The sequence below is a fragment of the Cebus imitator genome, unplaced genomic scaffold (genome assembly GCF_001604975.1).
Source record: "Cebus imitator isolate Cc_AM_T3 unplaced genomic scaffold, Cebus_imitator-1.0 Scaffold618, whole genome shotgun sequence".
NCBI lineage: Eukaryota > Metazoa > Chordata > Mammalia > Primates > Cebidae > Cebus > Cebus imitator.
In genome coordinates, this window is record NW_016107933.1 from 296,126 (window position 1) to 313,673 (window position 17,548).

General features: G+C 53.2%; 1 protein-coding gene across 1 annotated transcript; it reads right to left on the reverse strand.

The window, feature by feature from the left end:
* Positions 1 to 3,316: 3,316 nt before the first annotated feature.
* Positions 3,317 to 16,672, reverse strand: GRM6 (glutamate metabotropic receptor 6). The gene is made up of 10 exons (XM_017517114.2): positions 16,154 to 16,672; positions 13,596 to 13,812; positions 13,146 to 13,281; positions 12,223 to 12,377; positions 11,027 to 11,167; positions 10,724 to 10,924; positions 8,591 to 8,736; positions 7,882 to 8,505; positions 5,001 to 5,312; positions 3,317 to 3,986 (listed from the first exon to the last, which is right to left on the reverse strand). The coding sequence occupies exons 1-10, from the start codon at positions 16,655 to 16,657 to the stop codon at positions 3,795 to 3,797; spliced, it is 2,628 nt and encodes an 875-aa protein (XP_017372603.1). The 5' UTR covers positions 16,658 to 16,672; the 3' UTR covers positions 3,317 to 3,794.
* Positions 16,673 to 17,548: the final 876 nt, after the last annotated feature.

A 17,548-nucleotide genomic window follows, 5' to 3' on the forward strand; every position in this document is an offset into this window, starting at 1 on the left:
CAGCATTCAGCAACAAATGAAACGTCCTAATTCAAACTGTGGAGGAGCCCTAGGAACGCCACAGAGGTGGAGAAGGAGAGTCAGTGGTGCAACAGAATGTTTGTCAGAGGTTTCACAAACAAAACAAAACAAAACAAAACACTAGTCCCAAAGTCAAAACCTACTGCGCACCAGAGAAGCTGTATGAGAAAGAGTCCAGGAGAGATCCAAGATGGCTGATCACTAGCAGCTCGGGATTGTAGCTCCCAGTGAAAGCGCAGAGAACGAGAGGACACCACACTTTCAGACAAATTTTTTTTGCTCACGCACCAGGAGATTCCCAGTGGAGGAGCCCTACGGATCACCAGCGTGACTCTTGTGGCTGGCGAGGCGGTTTTGCCGCTGCCTTGGTGTGGCAGTTCTTGGTGCAGAGTCAGAAAAGCACCATCAATCTTAATGCCGCTGTTTTGGCCGGCGCATTGGGTTGCTCAGATTTTAGCTCCAGGAATCAACAAGTTGGACGTCCACTCAGAAACCCAAGTATAAAGACGGTAATTATAAAGACCACAGATGGATAAATCTATAACGAAGGGAAGAAACCAGCCTAAAAAGGCTGAGAATACCCAAAATCAGAACTCCTCTCCCTCTACAGGGGATCAAATTCCTCATCAGCAATGGAACAAGACCTGATGGAGAACGACTGTGTTCCATTAACAGAAGCAGGCTTTACAAGGTGAATGATAAGAAACTTCTGGAAATTAAAAGAACTTGTTCTAACCCAATGCAAAGAAACTAAGAACTCTGAAAAAAGGTTTGACGAAATCTTAACAAGAATACACAATTCAGAGACGAATGTAAGTGAATTAATGGAGCTGAAAAACACAACATGAGAACTTAGCGAAGTATGCACAAGTTTTAACAGCCGAATTGATCAAGCAGAAGAAAAGATATCAGAGGTCGAAGACCAACTTAATGAAATAAAACAAGAAGATAAGATTAGAGAAAAAAGGATAAAAAGGAACAAGCAAAGTCTCCAAGAAATATGGGACTGTGTGAAAAGACCTAATCTACGTTTGATAGGTGTACCTGAATGTGATGAAGAGAATCAATCCAAGCTGGAAAATATTCTTCAGGATATTATTCAGGAAAACTTTCCCAACCTAGCAAGGCAGGACAATATTCAACTCCAGGTAATACAGAGAACACCACAAAGATATTCTTCAAGAAGACCAACCTCAAGGCACATAATCGCCAGATTCACCAGGGTTGAAATGAAAGAGAAAATATTGAGGGCAGCCAGAGAGAAAGGTCAGGTTACCCATAAAGGGAAGCCTATCAGACTCACAGCAGATCTCTCAGCAGAAACCCTGCAAGGCAGAAGAGAGTGGGGGCCAATATTCAACATCCTTAAAGAAAAGAACTTTCAACCTAGAATTTTACATCCAGCCAAACTAAGCTACATCAACTAATAGGCAAAACAGCCAGCTAACATTAAATGGCAGTATTAAACTCACATATATTATTAATAATTCTAGATTTAAATCAACTAAATCCCCCAATCCAAAGACACAGACAGGCAAAAAAAGCTAAGACCCATTGGTATGCTGCATCCAGACCCATCTCACATGCAAGGATAAACAAAGACTCAAAACAAAGGTATGGAGAAAGATTTACCAACCAAATGGAGAGCAAAAATAAATAAATAAATAGCAGGAGTTGCAATTTTTGCTGATAAAATAGACTTTAAAGCAATAAAGATCAAAAGAAGCTAAGAATGATATTACATAATGATAAAAGGATCAATGTAACAAGAAGAGCTAAAGATCCTAAATACATGTGCACCCAATACAGGAATACCCAGATATATAAGACTTATAAAGAGACTTAGACTCCCACACAATGATAGTGGGAGACTTCAACATCAATATTAGACAGATCAATGAGACAGAAAGTTAACAACAATATTCAGGACTTGAACTCAGATCCGGAACAAGTAGACTTAATTAACATTTATAGAACTCTCCACTTTAAATACACAAAATATACACTCTTATCAGTACCACATCACACCTATTCACAGGTTTAAATGAAGTATTGGTTGGCTGCTTGTTATTTTCTTCCCTCATTTTTTCTCATGTCTTTATTATTAAACACAATTACAGGCATACCCATTTTTAGACTGCATTCTAGCCCGGGCAATAAAGCAACACCCCCGTTCTCTCTCCCTCTTCCTTTTCTTCTTTCTTCCTCTCCTTCATTTTTTTTTTAATTCTTTCTTTTTCTTTCTTTCTTTCTTCTCTTAAAAAAAAAAAAGGAGAGAGAGAGAGAAACAGTCTGTATGTTGGATAAAGTGTGGTTCACCCTCAAAACTAGTTCCAGACATCACATACTAGAGAATGTACACTGATCTTAAACAGTGGTCAATTTAACAAAATTTAAACTTTACCCCCAGGGACACAGAATTCCATAACTGAAATCAGGCTTTTTTATAAAAACTGTCAATGAAAAACAAATGTGCCAACATCTGCAGCCCAAGCCTCTTCCTCCCCAGGCCTTGTGCTCAACTATCAAACGGGGCTTCCCAGTACATACGGGGAATGAAGAGTTTCCATCCTGAGCCTGAATCATCCTGAGCCATCCATCTGGGATTAACCTTCACCACAGACATGACTCTGCCACTATTGCCAACCTGGAGCTCTAAACCCATCTCCAACCCCAAACACAACACAAATGTGTCCCTGCTCCTTGTTCTCACATCACTAACACTACACAAGTGGATCTGAATTTCTTAAAGGTTGGGAGTGATTTTTTTTTTTTTTTGAGACGGAGTTTTGCTCTGTTGCCCAGGCTGGAGTGTAGTGGCATGATCTCAGCTCACTGTCACCTCTGCCTCCTGGGTTCAAGTGATTCTCCCACCCGAGCCCCTTGAGTAGCTGGGACTACAGGTGCCTGCCACACGCCTGGCTAATTTTTTGTATTTTTAGTAGAGACGGGGTTTCACCATCTTGGCCAGGCTGGTCTCGAACTTGTGACCTCAGGTAACCCACCCACCTGGACCTCCCAAAGTGCTGGGATTACAGGCATGAGCCTTTAGTGTCTGACCAAGATTTGGGGGTGATTTAAGGGAGTACATACAAGGGAGGAAAACAGCTGTACTCTAAGACTGACCTTGCCCAATCCTGGGGGTTTGGGGGGAAAGCCCATGGCATGGGGAATCTCATGGGGGTGCTCCCCAGACTCCCTCGCCCACTGCAGGCCCTACCCATGCTCACAGGTGTCTCACCCAGGGTCTCTCCCTCCATGCCAGAGGAATCCTACCCAGACCTGAGTGCCTCCGTCCAGATGCACAGCCACAGGTCTCTTGCTGAGACAGCTCCTCCTCTTCTCTGACCCCATGTTTCATTCTGGGATCTACACGTTTCTCCACACTGCCCAATGCCCAGGTTATGGGGCTTGACTGAGGAGAGGACATCTCCCTCAAACCAGGCAAAGCCGCGGGCTGCATCATCATCTTCAAACCTCGAACGAGAGAACAAGTTTAGTCCCTCTCTAGAGTTAGAATCTTCTCAGTGGCTGTTTCCTACCACAGGGAGGGAGTCTGGTCTGTGGTGAGGAAGCATGAAGCTCAAGTGCTGGAATCAGGGCAGAACTGGGTCCAGTGCCTTCTCAAGGCTAGCCCCACCCATGCTGGGCGTGGTCTTTGCAGACTCTCTTCCTCTGACTGTTCACTGTAGGCATGGGCTCTTTACAGCTTCCACCGTGAAGCCAGAGGAAGAAAGGAGAGGCAGCGAGCAGTCTCATTCCCACCTGCCCTGCTACTTGTGGTCCTCTGCATCCTCGCCCTTGGGTGGGGCTGCCACCGTGGCCTTGAGGCTCCGCTTCCGCTTTTGCACGTTCTGCTCCGGATGGAATAGGATGACGTAAGTCTTGGGGACGTAGAGCATGCCGAGGGACACTGATGCACTCAGGCTCAAGGACACGGTCAGTGTGGTTGTCTGGATGTAGATCTAGGCCACGGAGGAGGGGACAAGGTGGGACTCAGCTCCGCTCTCCCTGCCCCTCCCTCACCACACAGACTGGAGCTGAGTCTATTTCAGTCTGGTAACAGGAAATGAGCCCTTAGACCAGGACAACAGTATGAACAGAGGCCCTGGCGCCTGAGGAACTGGCAGCCTCCATGCAGCTCTGATATAGGCAGGAGGGAGGGGCAAGGAGGGGTTATTAACAGAGAGTGACACCTGGGGAAATGAGAGCCAGCGAATGAACACGTTTCAAATACATGTAAATGAATAAATGGGCAGAGACTGAATTCAGGAGCAGATGGGCGAACAAATGGATGACAGGTATATAAACTGTTCTACCCTGTATGTGAATAAATGATGTAGCAATGGAATAACACATTAATGGGTTGGCAGCTATAAAGCATATGAAGGCTGGGCACAGTGGCTTAGGCCTGTAATCTCAGCACCTTGGGAGGCCAAGGCGAGTGGGTCACCTGAGGTCAGGAGTTCGAGACGAGCTTGACCAAGATGGTGAAACCCCATCTCTACTAAAGATACAAAAATTGCCCAGCTTGGTGGTGTGTGCCTGTAATCCCAGCTACTTAGGAGGCTAAAGCAGGAAAATTGCTTGACCTGGGAAGCGGAGGTTGCAGTGAGCCGAGATCACACCACTGCACTCCAGCCTGGGCAACAGAGTGAGACTCTGTGTCAAAAAAAAAAAAAAAGAAAAAAAAGCATATGAAGAACTTGAATTAAAAAAAAAGTTAACTGAGTGACAGAGTGAGGCACCATTTCTCAAAGAAATGAAAATGATAAAAAAAGAAGAGTGGAAGTTAAGAAGCAGGGTTAGAAGTGTGGATAGGCAAATGAATGAACCAAGTAAGAAGGGAATGAGTGGATGAGCAAGCAGCGGGATAGCGGATAAACAAAGGCATGAACAAGCATTTAAGCTCCTGAATGAATCAACCGCAGGACAGGCAGGAAACACAAGGCAGTGAGACCTTCTGGGGACCTCATTACCTTTTCAGCTGACTGGGCAGTGCCAAAGAAGATGGGCACAAATGCCAGCCAGATGATGCAGGTGGTATACATGGTGAAGCCAATGGGCTTGGCCTCGTTGAAGGTCTCGGGCACGCCGCGGGCCTTGATGGCATACACTGTGCATGTGACCATGAGCAGGAGGCTGTAGCCCAGGCAGCCAATCAGAGACAGATCTGACATGTCGCACTTGAGCACCCCTCTGGCCTGCTCCGGGTCCACCGTCCGCTGCTCCTCATAGTCAATCACGCTGTGTGGGGGCCTGACCCCCAGCCACGCTATCACCCCCACCACCTGCAGGAGCCAATATCACATCAGAGACACAGCATTTTCCAGGGACAAATCCATTCCAGCTCCCACTGAGGCCCCTGGCAGGCTGGGATCTCCTTGAGGCTCTGGCCTATGGAGTGGGGTGCTCTGCCTCTTTGTGGTTGCTCTCAGGAGCACTCAGTGGAGAAGAAGGGGTGGCAGCCCAGGAAGGGGCAGCTCAAGAGAGGTCCACCCAGCCAAGGGCCTGTGATTTTGCAGCTGCAGAGAAGGGCTGTGTTGGCTGTATGTGTTGGCAACATCAGTGCAATTTGCATAAGGGGCAGCTTGGTGTCCTCTTCCTGTGTTCTAGCCATTAATATTACCAATGCCATTGACCTCACCCCTTCAAGGTAGATGGCTGCGGCTGGAAGCTGTGGAACTGAGGCCCTACTTACATCATCTCTCTAGCCTCCTCACATGTAGTGAGCTTCAAAATAAGGGCACATCACAGGCAAGAGAAACAGGGGCACTCAGTGGGGAGCAGCAGGAGTGGGAGTTGCTGCCAGGTGGCCTGAGGAATGTTGGCATCTGCAGGCTCCCACAGGGAGGAGATGGAGTTCCAATTCTCTCACAGGACAGGAAACTCAACCTCCACCCAAGGGAAGCTGGGAAACAGGAATGAAGCCACCTGCATAAAGGTGGGACCCTGGAAGTGCTGCCCAACACGTTTGTGCACGAGAGCACCTGATTGGGGGTGGGGTGGAACTGGAATCTGGCCTGCATGCCAGTGCCGTGCCATGCACCTGGAGCAGGGCCATGTGATCCTGCCAGAAGGGATGCTTTGCAGTCATCTGCCCACCCAGAAGAAGCAGCTTTTTGTGCTTTTCCCCAAGGCAGCAGACCCCTGAAGAAAGGAACTTCCAAAATAAGTTTGGAAGTTCCTACTAGGACAAGGCTCCAGGTGGGGGAGAAAAGTTTCTCTTAAGAAACAAAAATGCAAGTCCAGGGATGCACAGCAGTAACAACCAAAACGTGCCCACGGACGCTGCAGCCCATGGGACTGAGAGTGAGCGAGCATGCCTCACTCAGGAACCGACTCCTGCAAAATAATAGAAAATGAGCAAAGGACAGGAACAGGCCAAGCACAGGAGAGGAAAGCCCCAGGGCTGGGTGCACTAGTATTAACTGCAGGCAAATTAAAACCGCAATGAGATGCCATTTCACATCCATCATGATGTGGTAGTCATGGCAAAAACACCTAGGCCAGTTGCAAGTTTGTGTTTGTTTAAAGAGCCGTTTATCTGGAAAGGAGGGTATAGTGTGGGTCGGGTAATGGCTCGGGCTGGGGAGGAGAGCTAGAGGTCCCAAATGTGGTCTAAGCATCTCCCCCTGGGGGTGGGGAAGCATGGAGCACCTCAGGCCGGAAGTAGAGTGCACCTTCTCAGGATGTGCGGCACACGGAGACCCCGGGCCTGACCGGGGACACTCAGGTTCTGTTATCTGGAGGAAGATGGGAGTACCTCCTAGTCACAAAGAACTGCATAAACCGAGGCACGTGGCATGTGTGGAACCAGTAGAGAAGGGGCTCGCTGGGAGTGGAGAGTGCCATTTCCAAATGAGCAGGTGTTGGCACTGAGGCCACCCTCCACCTGGCCCTGAGAACCCAGCTGGCCCTGCAATGTCACACCAAGTCACCCTCCCCAAGCCATCTGTACCCTTCCCACAGAAAACATCCAGGGCATCCCAGACTCCAGGAGCAGTCTCCAAGGCTGTAATAACTTTACTGTCTTAGGAAAATCCCCTAAAGGAGCTCCATTTTTTAATGCACAGCACAGCATGAAACACCAGCCACTGGATGGAATTCGATGCTCCACTCCACAGTAAACTGTTGGACCCTGCGCCTCTCATCCACACTGCCCCAGTGAACAGGGCAGCAGTGACTCCCTTGTGGAAACAGGAAAATTGGTCATGTAGCTCTTTATCCCATTTCCATATGTGAGCCAAATTGTGGAAAAGCACGTTCGGTTTATGAAAATAACTTCACTGTGGTACAGAAAGATCCCTGAGGCCCACACTCCCCACCTTACTGCCCCATGTTCCTTCAAGGACCCAGCTGGGAAGATGGCCGCCCTAACTGAGCTGCTGTCATCACAGGAGTGAGGGGGCTCCCTTTCCTGTGGCCTTTAAAAATAAAACAACAAAACAAAACACAGGAGCCAAAATAGAAAAGAGTGACTCTAGAATCAACATTTCTCTTTTTGTTTTGAGACAGGGTCTCCTCTGATGCCCAAGCTGGAGGGCAGTGGTGCAATCTTGGCTCACAGCAACCTTGAACTCTTGGGCTCAAGCAGTCCTCCCATCTCAGCCTCTCGAGTAGCTGGTACCACAGGCATGCATCACCATGCCCGGCTAATTGTCATATTTTTTGTAGAGACAGGGTCATGCCATGTTGCCCAGGCTGATCTCAAACTCCTGGACTCAGGTGATCCACCCACCTCAGCCTCCCAAGGTGCTGGGATTATAGGAGTGAGCCACTGTGCCTGGCCTTTTCTGCTTTTTAACGTTGAGGACAGTCCCTCTCCCTGCCCTGGCCCCTGGGAGCCCACGGACCCACCTGCAAGGAGGTGAGGCTGAAGGTGATGACCAGCTGCGAAGTGGGGCTGATGAAGGGAGGGGGTGTGACCGAGCGCTTGCCCTGCTCGAAGATGCGGTAGATACGGTTGGTCTTGGTGAGCAGGGCAGAATAGCTGAGGGTCGTTCCCAGGCCCAGGAAGAGCCTGCGGGCGGCACAGACCGTGGCCCCGGGCTCAGCCACCATGAGAAAGGTGATGGCGTAGATGAGGAAGATGCCGGTGAGGAGGACGTAGCTGAGCTCTCGGCCCGAGGCCCGGACGATGGGCGTGTTGTTGTGCCGCACAAAGGTGGCCACCACCGTAGTGGTGGCCATAATGCCCAGCACGGCCAGGAGGAGCGGCGGGGCTGCCCATGGGGAGGACCAGCTCAGGCGCACCACAGGCGTGGGGCGGCAGCCTGTGTGGTTGGACGTGGGCCTCATGTCACCAGGACAGGCCTCACACGTGAACTCATCCACCTGGAAGCGGTACCCGTCACAGGCCTCGCAATGCCAACAGCAGGGAACGCCCTTCACCATCTTCTTCCGCTCCCCTGGCCCGCAGGGGAGGCTGCATAGAGACGAGGGCACCTCGTGGGGGTCACCAGACCACTGCAGGGCCTCCACCTGAGATGCACAAAACACAGGCTGGTGGCCTCTGCCTCCAGAATCCTGGGCCCATGCCCACCTGGAGCCTGGTCTGCGCACTCACATCCAGTCTGAGGGTCTCTGCCCACTGGCCCACTGCCTGGTACCCGCCACTGCTGGCACTGCCGTTGGTCGCCTGGTACTGGAAGATGTCGTACCGCCCAGGCGCATCTCCGTTCTCATTGAACATCACAGGGGTGCCTGCGCTGCCTGGAAGGAGAGCCCGGTATCCTCGTTGGTCCTCCAGCCCAGCAGAGCTGGCCTCCTGGGGAGGCCCCAAAGACCAGCAGGAGAAAGGGGGAGCTTAACGAGCAACACTCCTCATAAGGGAGGTGCAAATCCAAGCCACAGGGAGATTCCCCTTCCCCCATTGGGATGGCTTCTATCCAAGAACCAGAAAATAACAAGTATTGTGAAGTGTGCGGAGAAATCAGAGCCCTTGGGCAGGGTGGACAGGAAAAGGCTGCAGCTGCTGCAGAAAGCAGCCTCCTCAAAAAATTAAAAACATGACCCAGCAATTCCACTCCCAGATAGATACCCAAAAGACTAGAAAGCAGGGTGGCAAAGAAATACTTGTACAGCCGTGTCCATAGCAGCATTATTCACATTGTGGGAGCAACCCTAGTGTCCACTGACAGGAACGGATGAACATGATGGGGCCCATGCATACAATGGGATTCGATTCAGCCCTCAAAAGGGAGGGAGTTCTGACCCATGCTATAAAATAGATGGACCCTGAGGACATGATGCTCAGTGAAACAAGCCAGTCACACATGGGCAAATACTGTCTGATGCTACCACAGGAGGTACCGAGGGGAGAGAATTCATAGAGAGGGGCAATGGAATGGTGGTTGCAGGGCTGGTGGGAGGAGGACGTGGGGAGTCGTTTAATGTGTACAGAGTGTTGGTTTCATAGATGAAGAGTTCTGGGGATGGATGGTGGTGATGGCTGCACAACACTCAGATTTTTTTTTTTTTTTTTTTAAGTTTTGAGACAGACTCTCATTCTGCCGCCCAGGCTGGTGTGATCCTGGCTCACCACAACCTCTGCCTCCCAGGTTCAAGCAATTCTCTTGTCTCAGCCTCCTGAGTGGCTGCGATTACTGGCACCCGCCACCATACCCAGCTAATTTTTTATTATCCTTTATACAATTTAAAACTTTTTGTATTTTTAGTAGAGTAACTACAAAATTTTTGTATTTTTAGTAGAGACAAGGTTTCACCATGTTGGCCAGGCTGGTCTCGAACTGCTGACCTCCAGTGATCCGCTCGCCTCAGCCTCCCAAAGTGCTGAGATTACAGGCATGAGCCGCTGACCAGGGCCTGAATGTATTTAACACGACTGAATTCTACACTTAAAAATGGTTAAGGTGATACATTTTATATTATGTGTATTTTATCACAATTAAAAATGAAAAAAGTTTCACTGTCCAGGCTAGGGGATGAGTTCAGACATGGAGAGAGGTCTGAGGGATAGTATGAAATTGGAATGACTGGAACAATGAGCTCTATTTTTCTTACAAGCTTGTTCCACCAGCCTACAGAACTGCTCTGGAGTAATATTAAGCTGAATTGATTAGCAGAGAACATGGCGGAGAGAAGGTGGCGAGTGAGTGTTTAGTGGAATAGCGGAGTTTTGAATTGTGTAAAGGATAGTAATTGGACAGAAAGTCATCTCTCCACAAACTGTGGACACAGCTTGAGTCCACTGGGGTCTTCTCAGAAGACACAATTTTGAGCCCTGACCACACACCAAGGCTGATGCCAAGGGACACATCAGACCCACACCTGTACCTAGCATGTGACTCAGAGTGGGCAGCGTGTCCCTGGGTAGGCCCCCCATGTAGTCTTAACTTCGCCCCATGTGCGCTCCCGGAGTCCACAGGCCCTCAAGCTCTGCACAGTGGAGGGGAGTGCTGTGTGATCCACTGAGGGTTCCAGGCAGAAGGGATCACAGAGAAGCTCCCCAGCATCTGAATGTGGAAACCAGCACAGGGAACACTGAAGCCCGGGAGGGAGTAGTGTTAAAAAGTGGGGACCGGAACTTGTCTCAAGTCTCTGGCACTCAGCCCCAGGCGCCCCAACTCGACCACACAGCCTCTCCCAGCGCTTCCACCCTGAGGTCATCCCAGCCTCCACAGACAAAGCCATCCTGCCTGCTGCCTTCACTACTGCAGGTGTCCAGGCACCCGCTCACCATTGAAGCGAACAGCTCGGATATACTGCAGCAGCATCCGCCCGTCGGTGGGTTCCATCGCCGGGCACAGGCCTGTGTGCCCAGGGCAGAGTGCCTGGTGCATGCTGTGGAGGGCGTGGGCAATGGCATACACCGCATCGATCACAAACTGCACCTTGCCCTCCTGCTCGTAGGTGGAGTCCCGGCCGATGCGTTCCTCGCCTGTCCTAGGGATGCCCAGAGAAAGTGTGTCCGGCCCCCATGCACCCAACCCGGCATCCCACCTTCCCTCTCCCTACCCTTGCCACCCTGGGCAGCTCTCACCTGTGCATTTGCGGGTAGAATCATCTGACTGGGTACCTGAGCTGGTCAGTTTGCAGTTAAAATTCTCTTCCCAGAACTCGGCGAACCAGATGTTCCTGCGGTTGTTCTCCAGGGACCGAGTCATGAAGTACTGGTCAAAACCTACAGAAAGAGAAGGAGGGGGAGGGTGGTGATGACCCAAGCCAGCTGTGTTACTCCTGTGTCTTTCTGCCACATGCTCACTTTGCAGCTAGGAGTGGCCAGGTGACCAAGTTCTGATTGGTGGACTCAGAGCCAACTGGGGGTTCCAGGGTAGAACTTACATGCTAATGCAAACTCAAGCCTCACCAATTGAAAGACTTTTTATCACTGCTCCTTCTTTCCTGTTAGGATGCTGCTGTGAAGATGTAATGGGTGGTGCCTCAGCAGCCACCTTGTGATTATGAGACCACAAGCAGGAAGACACAAGGCAACCACAGGAAATGGTGGAACAAAAGAATGGACAGAGGCCAGGGCTTTGAGAGTGTCACTCACTCACTGCCCCACACCTAAAGTTGCCAACTCTTAGACGTCTTGTTTTGTGATGAGATGCCTTTATCACTAAAACTACCCTCAGTCCAGGCTGTCACTGGCACCCAAATGCATCGGAGCTGGTGTGATGGTGTATATCCCCCTAAGGCTGGGAAGCCCTAGCACCCAGGGCTCCCCATGTCCAGGGTCTGTGTTTCATAAAATAGCCCTGACGTGTGTCATCAAGGCGTCCTCAGTCCAGCCTTGGGGAAAATGAGCAATCCTATTGTAAGGTGAACCGTCTCTCCCTGCTGGATTCATCCAGATCCACAGGTGGGACTGGGGGTGCAAGGGCCGCATCACTTTGATCAACAGGATGGTATATTCCACATCCTTGGTTTCTCTCCCTCCCACCCTCACCCTCAGATTAGAATGTATTTGGCAGAACTAGAAATACAGGCACTAAATTTAAAAACAAAACCAACAATTCCTCCCCTGTCCAGTGAGTGGAGTGTGCTTTTCCTCACGCCATCCCATTTAAGCACTGCTTGGAGGGATGTGTCCACAGATTATCAGAATCATGGGATCTGGGGATCTGAGAAGGGACCTGGATTATCACACCAATTACACGATGCAGAAAAGAGCATCCCCAAGAGGGGGTGCTGGGGAGACACGTGGGGTGGGGAACTCAGTGCCCCCAGACTCACCGTCAATGGAGGCCCTTTTGGGGAGGATGGTGATGGCCCCAATGGCCACTTCCTCCAGGCTCAGGATAGGCGAGGTCTTGGCTCCCCAGCTGTCTGAGCCGACCCACAGGAAGTGGCCGGTCAGGTTGGCCTGGTGAGCTGCCTCTAGGACCCGCCTGGTAGGAACAGGGCTGTGGTGAGGGAGGGTCTGGGAACCTCTTCCAGCTTGGCCCTGGTTCCTTCCCACTCTATGCATCTCCCCTGCTCCACAAACACTCAGCAGATCCTTGTTTCTCAGGAAACACGGGGCTTGAGGCATTTAGCACACTTTCCCTGGGATTTCCTCTGACCCCAGGCCTTCCCTCTGACCCCAGGCCTGCCCACTTGCTCTGGCCACTGTAACCCACTGTATGGGGGGGACTTCTTCAGGGAAAATCCAGTTAGAAGCCACCCCTGCCCCACACACCTCCGCCAACGTCACACCTAACCTCCCAGGCTGGATATGAGCTCGGGGCCAGTGGGTTTCGGGCCGAGGTCCACAGCCTCTATATGGACCCTGGGCTCCTTCCCTAACAGCTCCTTTTCTGCACTCAGATCCGCCTTCAGGTCCCTCCCACACCTCTATATGGACCCTGGGCTCCTTCCCTAACAGCTCTTTTTCTGCACTCAGATCTGCCTTCAGGTCCCTCCCCACACCCTGGGAGCTGTAAACACAGACACCAGTTCTGTGTGCTACTTGGTTTAGGTTTATGGCATCTCCCCAGACAAGAATGCTTCACCGCTGGGGGCACCAGACTCAAAGCCAGCAGCAGGGAAGGTCCAGGGTGCAGGGAGCTGGGGAAAGGGAGGCAGGGAGGGTGTGCGTAAGGCAGTGATGTGCAAGAGCAGGGGCGGGACCCTCAGGGAGAGCCCCAAGGAGCCCGGCGATTGTGCCACCATCCCACCTGATGTCATCCTCATTGGCAAAGATTATGATGGCCCGGGCGTTGGGCGTCTCCATGAGTCTCCTGATCACCTTGTTGAACTCTCCTGGCTTTGGTTCCCTGGGAATCTTGATGGACTGGGCAATACAGACCCCCCCTGGGTGTTGGGGGTGCCAAAGTCAGCTTCTGTCCCATCCACCCACACACCCACCTGGCCACCACTGCCTAGGACTGTGTAGCCTGGCTGAGGGGTCTGCAGGGGATGAAATCTGGCCTGCACCATCCACCAGGCTTGAGGCAGGGCTGAGTCCTCCAAAGGAGAGGCCCTGCCCACATGGAGCACCAGCCAGGCAACCTTGGCCCTGGAGCTCACCATGGACCCAAGCGCCTCATCTCCCTGCTTCTGCCCCACCCAAGGGCCCTGGGCCCACCCTCTATAGACCCCTTGATGCCTGGGAGTCCCCAGCTCACCAGCCTCTCGGGAGATCTGAACAAAGGCCTCAACCCCGCTTTCTCCATAGTTGCCCTCAGAGGCCAGCGTGGACACATAGTTCCATCCCAGTGCCCTCACGATGTCCACCATGGCCTGGGCCTGGTAGGAGTCAGGTGGCACCACCCGGGAGAAGAAGTCATAGCGCGTGGAGTCGCTGAGCTCCGGGGCTGTGGAGGCATAGCTGATCTGGGGTATCTGGGGGCAGGAAGGACAGCTGGGCTGTGGATGGAGGTCAGTAACTCGATAGAGGGAGGACAAGGGGGGCCCAGGACATGGACGGGGCACAGAAGGTGTGGGGCAGGGACCTGGGACACAGATGGGGCATGGAAGGTTTGGGACGGTGACCTGGGGCCACCTGGAGCAGCCACCTGGAAAGGCTAGAAGGTATGGGACAAGGTCTGCGTTTTGTGAGTGGGCCTGGGAACTCTGTGAAGGTTGTGAATGTGGGAGGTATGCAGGTCTAGGGGAGAGGGCAGGATGGCCACGTACTGTGGTACAAGCTGTGTCCCGAGCAAGAATCCCCCAGCAGAGGACCTGCAGCCCATCCAGCTGCATCTGCCTGTCCTAATCAGCCCCAGGGGAAAGTACATATACCTGATTCACACAAAGGGACAGTCTGAAGGGGCGAGCAGCTCGAGGAGGGATTAGGGCAGACAGGGGAGCAGCGGCAGGTGTTTGATTTAAGGCTGTGTCTGGCCTAGGATTGGGTTTGTTGAAAACTGGGTTTCTCTGCGTGCATTAGAGTGATTAACAGCAGAGATCAGTGGCTGAACTGACCAGGGAGTGTGGAGGCGAGGCACAGGGCTGAGAAGGCAGGCAAGAGGGGGCTCCGGGGCTCCAGGGCAAGAGGGGCTACAGCAGTAGCTGGTGTGAAGGCCAGAGACACAGGGTTTTTGGAAGGGGAGGCGGGGCTGGCCCAGGGTTGTTTGAAGCAGGATAGAAAGTGTGGAGACAGCATGAAAAGGAAGCACGGAGGTGCAGGGAGAGAGAAAGGAGGGAGGTGGTAGTGGAGAGAAACAAGAAGGTGAGAGAGAGAAAAAAAACCCAGGAGAACAGGAGGCAAGAAAGTCCCCGGGGCCACAGCTCAGTGAGCAATGCTGTGGTCCTCTTAGCACTCCTGGACACTTGAGTTTGGGAAGAACCTTCGTCAGGGAAGTTAACTGAAGATGCCTGCCAGCACAGTGGGGCAGGGAAATGAATGTATTGTTTCTTTCAGACCAGGAATTGCAGCATCTTGCCTGTGGCTGTGCTTCGCACACCGTTTTTATTGTTTTAATGTTTGCATTTCTAGCCCGGCAGCACAACCTCAGTCTGGGCTGAGTTGGCAGTAGCAAGCCCTGGGCTCACAGGGTCCTGCCTCCTTGAGTCCCCAACTGGCCCCTTGAAAGCCCTGGGGTTTGGGATCTCTGCATTCGATATAGAGGACAGAGACAGAAACTAGAGCTCTAGGCAGGGCCGGGGACACACACAAGTGGCTGAAAAACCCCTGGGCCGCAGCACAGCCTCTCTGGTGCCAGCATGGAGGTGTGCGTCTGGCCACGTTAACACTGCCCACCCCAGGAAATAGGGATGGGGGCTTCCATGTGCTCAGCCGATGGGGAGCAGCCCAGCATGCGGGAGCAAACGCAGATGCTGCTCCTGGGAGAGTGGGAGAAACTCTCAGGAAACAGAAGTTCCTCCACTAGGCAGATGGAAGCTAGGCCTTCCTCCTTCACAGACAGTCGCATGCAAATGGCCCTCCCCCCCACAGAAACCCAGAAAAACTGTCCCACAACCCCTGGTTAATGACCAAATCGAAAACTCCCAAACTCATATGCCAAAGCCCCCTAATCCCAATTCCTCTGGCCCCTAGAACTGCAAGGAACACGCTGTCCCTCACAGGACAGTTCCCTACATTTGAGGACAGGGCAGGGCCAGCCTGGGCACCTGAGCAGGGTAGGGTGCAGGAGACCAGCGCTCAGAAAGGAACACCCCGCACCACTCTCGGACGCCCCTTGAGGGAGGGTTCAAGGCAGATATTTTGAGAATGAATTTAAATGATCAAAAAGGAGAAGGACCAGACCCTTCGGGCCTATCTACCCCCACAGCAGCTCAAGGACATGTCCCAGTTGCTGCTCTGGAAGAAGGGCCCCGTTCCAAATACAACTCAAGTTCATCACTCGAGCCTACGCAGGTCCAGGGGGCAGGAGCACCTAGTGTGGTTGCAGGGGGTGTGCCCAGAACAAGGACACCCGAGCAGGCCGGCAAATGGGAACTGAAGTCCAGGCCGCCCTCCCCAACCAACCGGCTTAGGCGTAGGTGGCACCCGCCGGGGAAGGGGCGCCCTTGCGGGACCGGGTACACAAGGGTGGCTGGAGTGATTGAGTGGATCCGATTCAGTCCTGCGTAGGGCCCAGCGAACAGGATTTCTTTGACGCTGTGTGAATTCGAGTGATTGATTAAAACGGAAACTCTTCCAGAAGAAGTAAAGAAAGGAGACTCGGGCCACCCCAGGGCGAGGAAGGGAGAGAGACACTCTCGGCCACCCGGCCCTCACCGCAAACAGGCGCAGAACGTTGGCGACCATGATGGAGACGGAGCTGGCCGAGGCGCCCACGACGGCCACGACGCGCTCAGGGGGCGCGGTGCGCAGCGGAGGGACGCCTCCTGGGCAGCGCACGCCCACCTCGTCGCCGTCGCCGCGGCCGCGGATCAGCGCCTGCACGAAGCTCAGCGCCTGCTCCAGCGCGTAGGTGTCCCGCGAGCAGGTGTCCAGCAGCCGCGCGCCCAGGCGCACGCCGGGCAGCAGCTCAGGGTCGGCGTTGACGCGGTCCAGCGCGTACAGCATGGCCTCCAGTCGGTGCACGCCCTGCTCCTTCTTCAGCGGCCCGCATGCCCGGCCTGCCGCGCCCCTCGCGTGCACCGGGAACAGGCCGCCCAGTGTCAGGCCGCCCGCCAGGCGCACCGAGTCCGCCGCGCGCGCCAGGGCCGCCTGCGCCAACCACGCCAGCGGTAGCAGCGCCACGAGCAGCGGCTCCCGGACGCTCCCGGGCCGCGCCATCGGCTCGTCTAGCGGGCTGCGGGGAGACAGAGGGGTGGGGAACGCTCTGAGGGCTGGGGGAAGGAGGGCGCGGGCTCAGGGCGCCGGGAGGGACACCGGGGTCCAGGAGAGAAGGCGCTCCGGGCGCGCCTTCCACTTTGGCTCTGGGGAGTTAGCTCAGCTGGCCTGCCCAGGCGTCCATCTGGCTCTCACCAGCGCTGAACCCTATCGCCTGGGGTCCCGCCCGACCACCGCCTCCACCCCTCCAGGCCTCCCACTTCCTGACGGCCTGGCCCCTCTTCCTCGAGGTCCATCCCCAGCGAACACCCAGCCAGTCACCTGCGCCAGCCGCTATCGGTTCAGGACAAGTCTATGACAGATGCCACCGAGGTCCTGAGCGAGAGAGGATTTAAGGATTCTGGGGAGGGATGAGAGGCCGCTCCGAGGGTGGAGACCCCTCCTGAGCATGGGGGTGGGGGTGCTGACTCTCCCTGAATCTCGGTCCCCTCCCTCTCCTAATCTCTGGGTCTGTCTCCTGTTTTCCTGTCTTTGGTCCATGTCTGACTCAGACTCTGGCTGTCTCTCTGCGGCTGTGTCTGACACGGAGTCTCTAGCCATCTCTCTGTCTCTGTCTTCTGCCTCCTTTGTTCCTCAGTCTCTGCCTCTGGCTTTCTTGCCTCTGTCCTCTTCTTGGAAATCTTTCTCTGTCCCTTCCTGCCTCTCCCTGATGTTATCTCTTCGTGTCCCTAACCCCTTTCTCATTCTCTCCCTCTGTCCTGTGTCTGTCTCTCTCCCTCTGTCCTGTGTCTGTCTCTCTCCCTCTGTCCTGTGTCTGTCCCTCTCCCTCTGTTCTGTCTGCCAGTGCTCTTGACTGCAGTTGCCTAAGGTACTCCCCCGCTTTCTCCTTGCAAA

Excerpts from the sequence above, each read along its gene's own strand:
- GRM6 (XM_017517114.2), bottom strand. The coding sequence starts at position 16,657 with ATGGCGCGGCCCGGGAGCGTCCGGGAGCCGCTGCTCGTGGCGCTGCTA. Across the intron at positions 11,168-12,222 it reads CAAAAGGGCCTCCATTGACG|GTTTTGACCAGTACTTCATG; the intron begins GTGAGTCTGGGG and ends CTCTTTCTGTAG. Across the intron at positions 8,506-8,590 it reads CAGAGACCCTCAGACTGGAT|GTGGAGGCCCTGCAGTGGTC; the intron begins GTGAGTGCGCAG and ends TGTGCATCTCAG.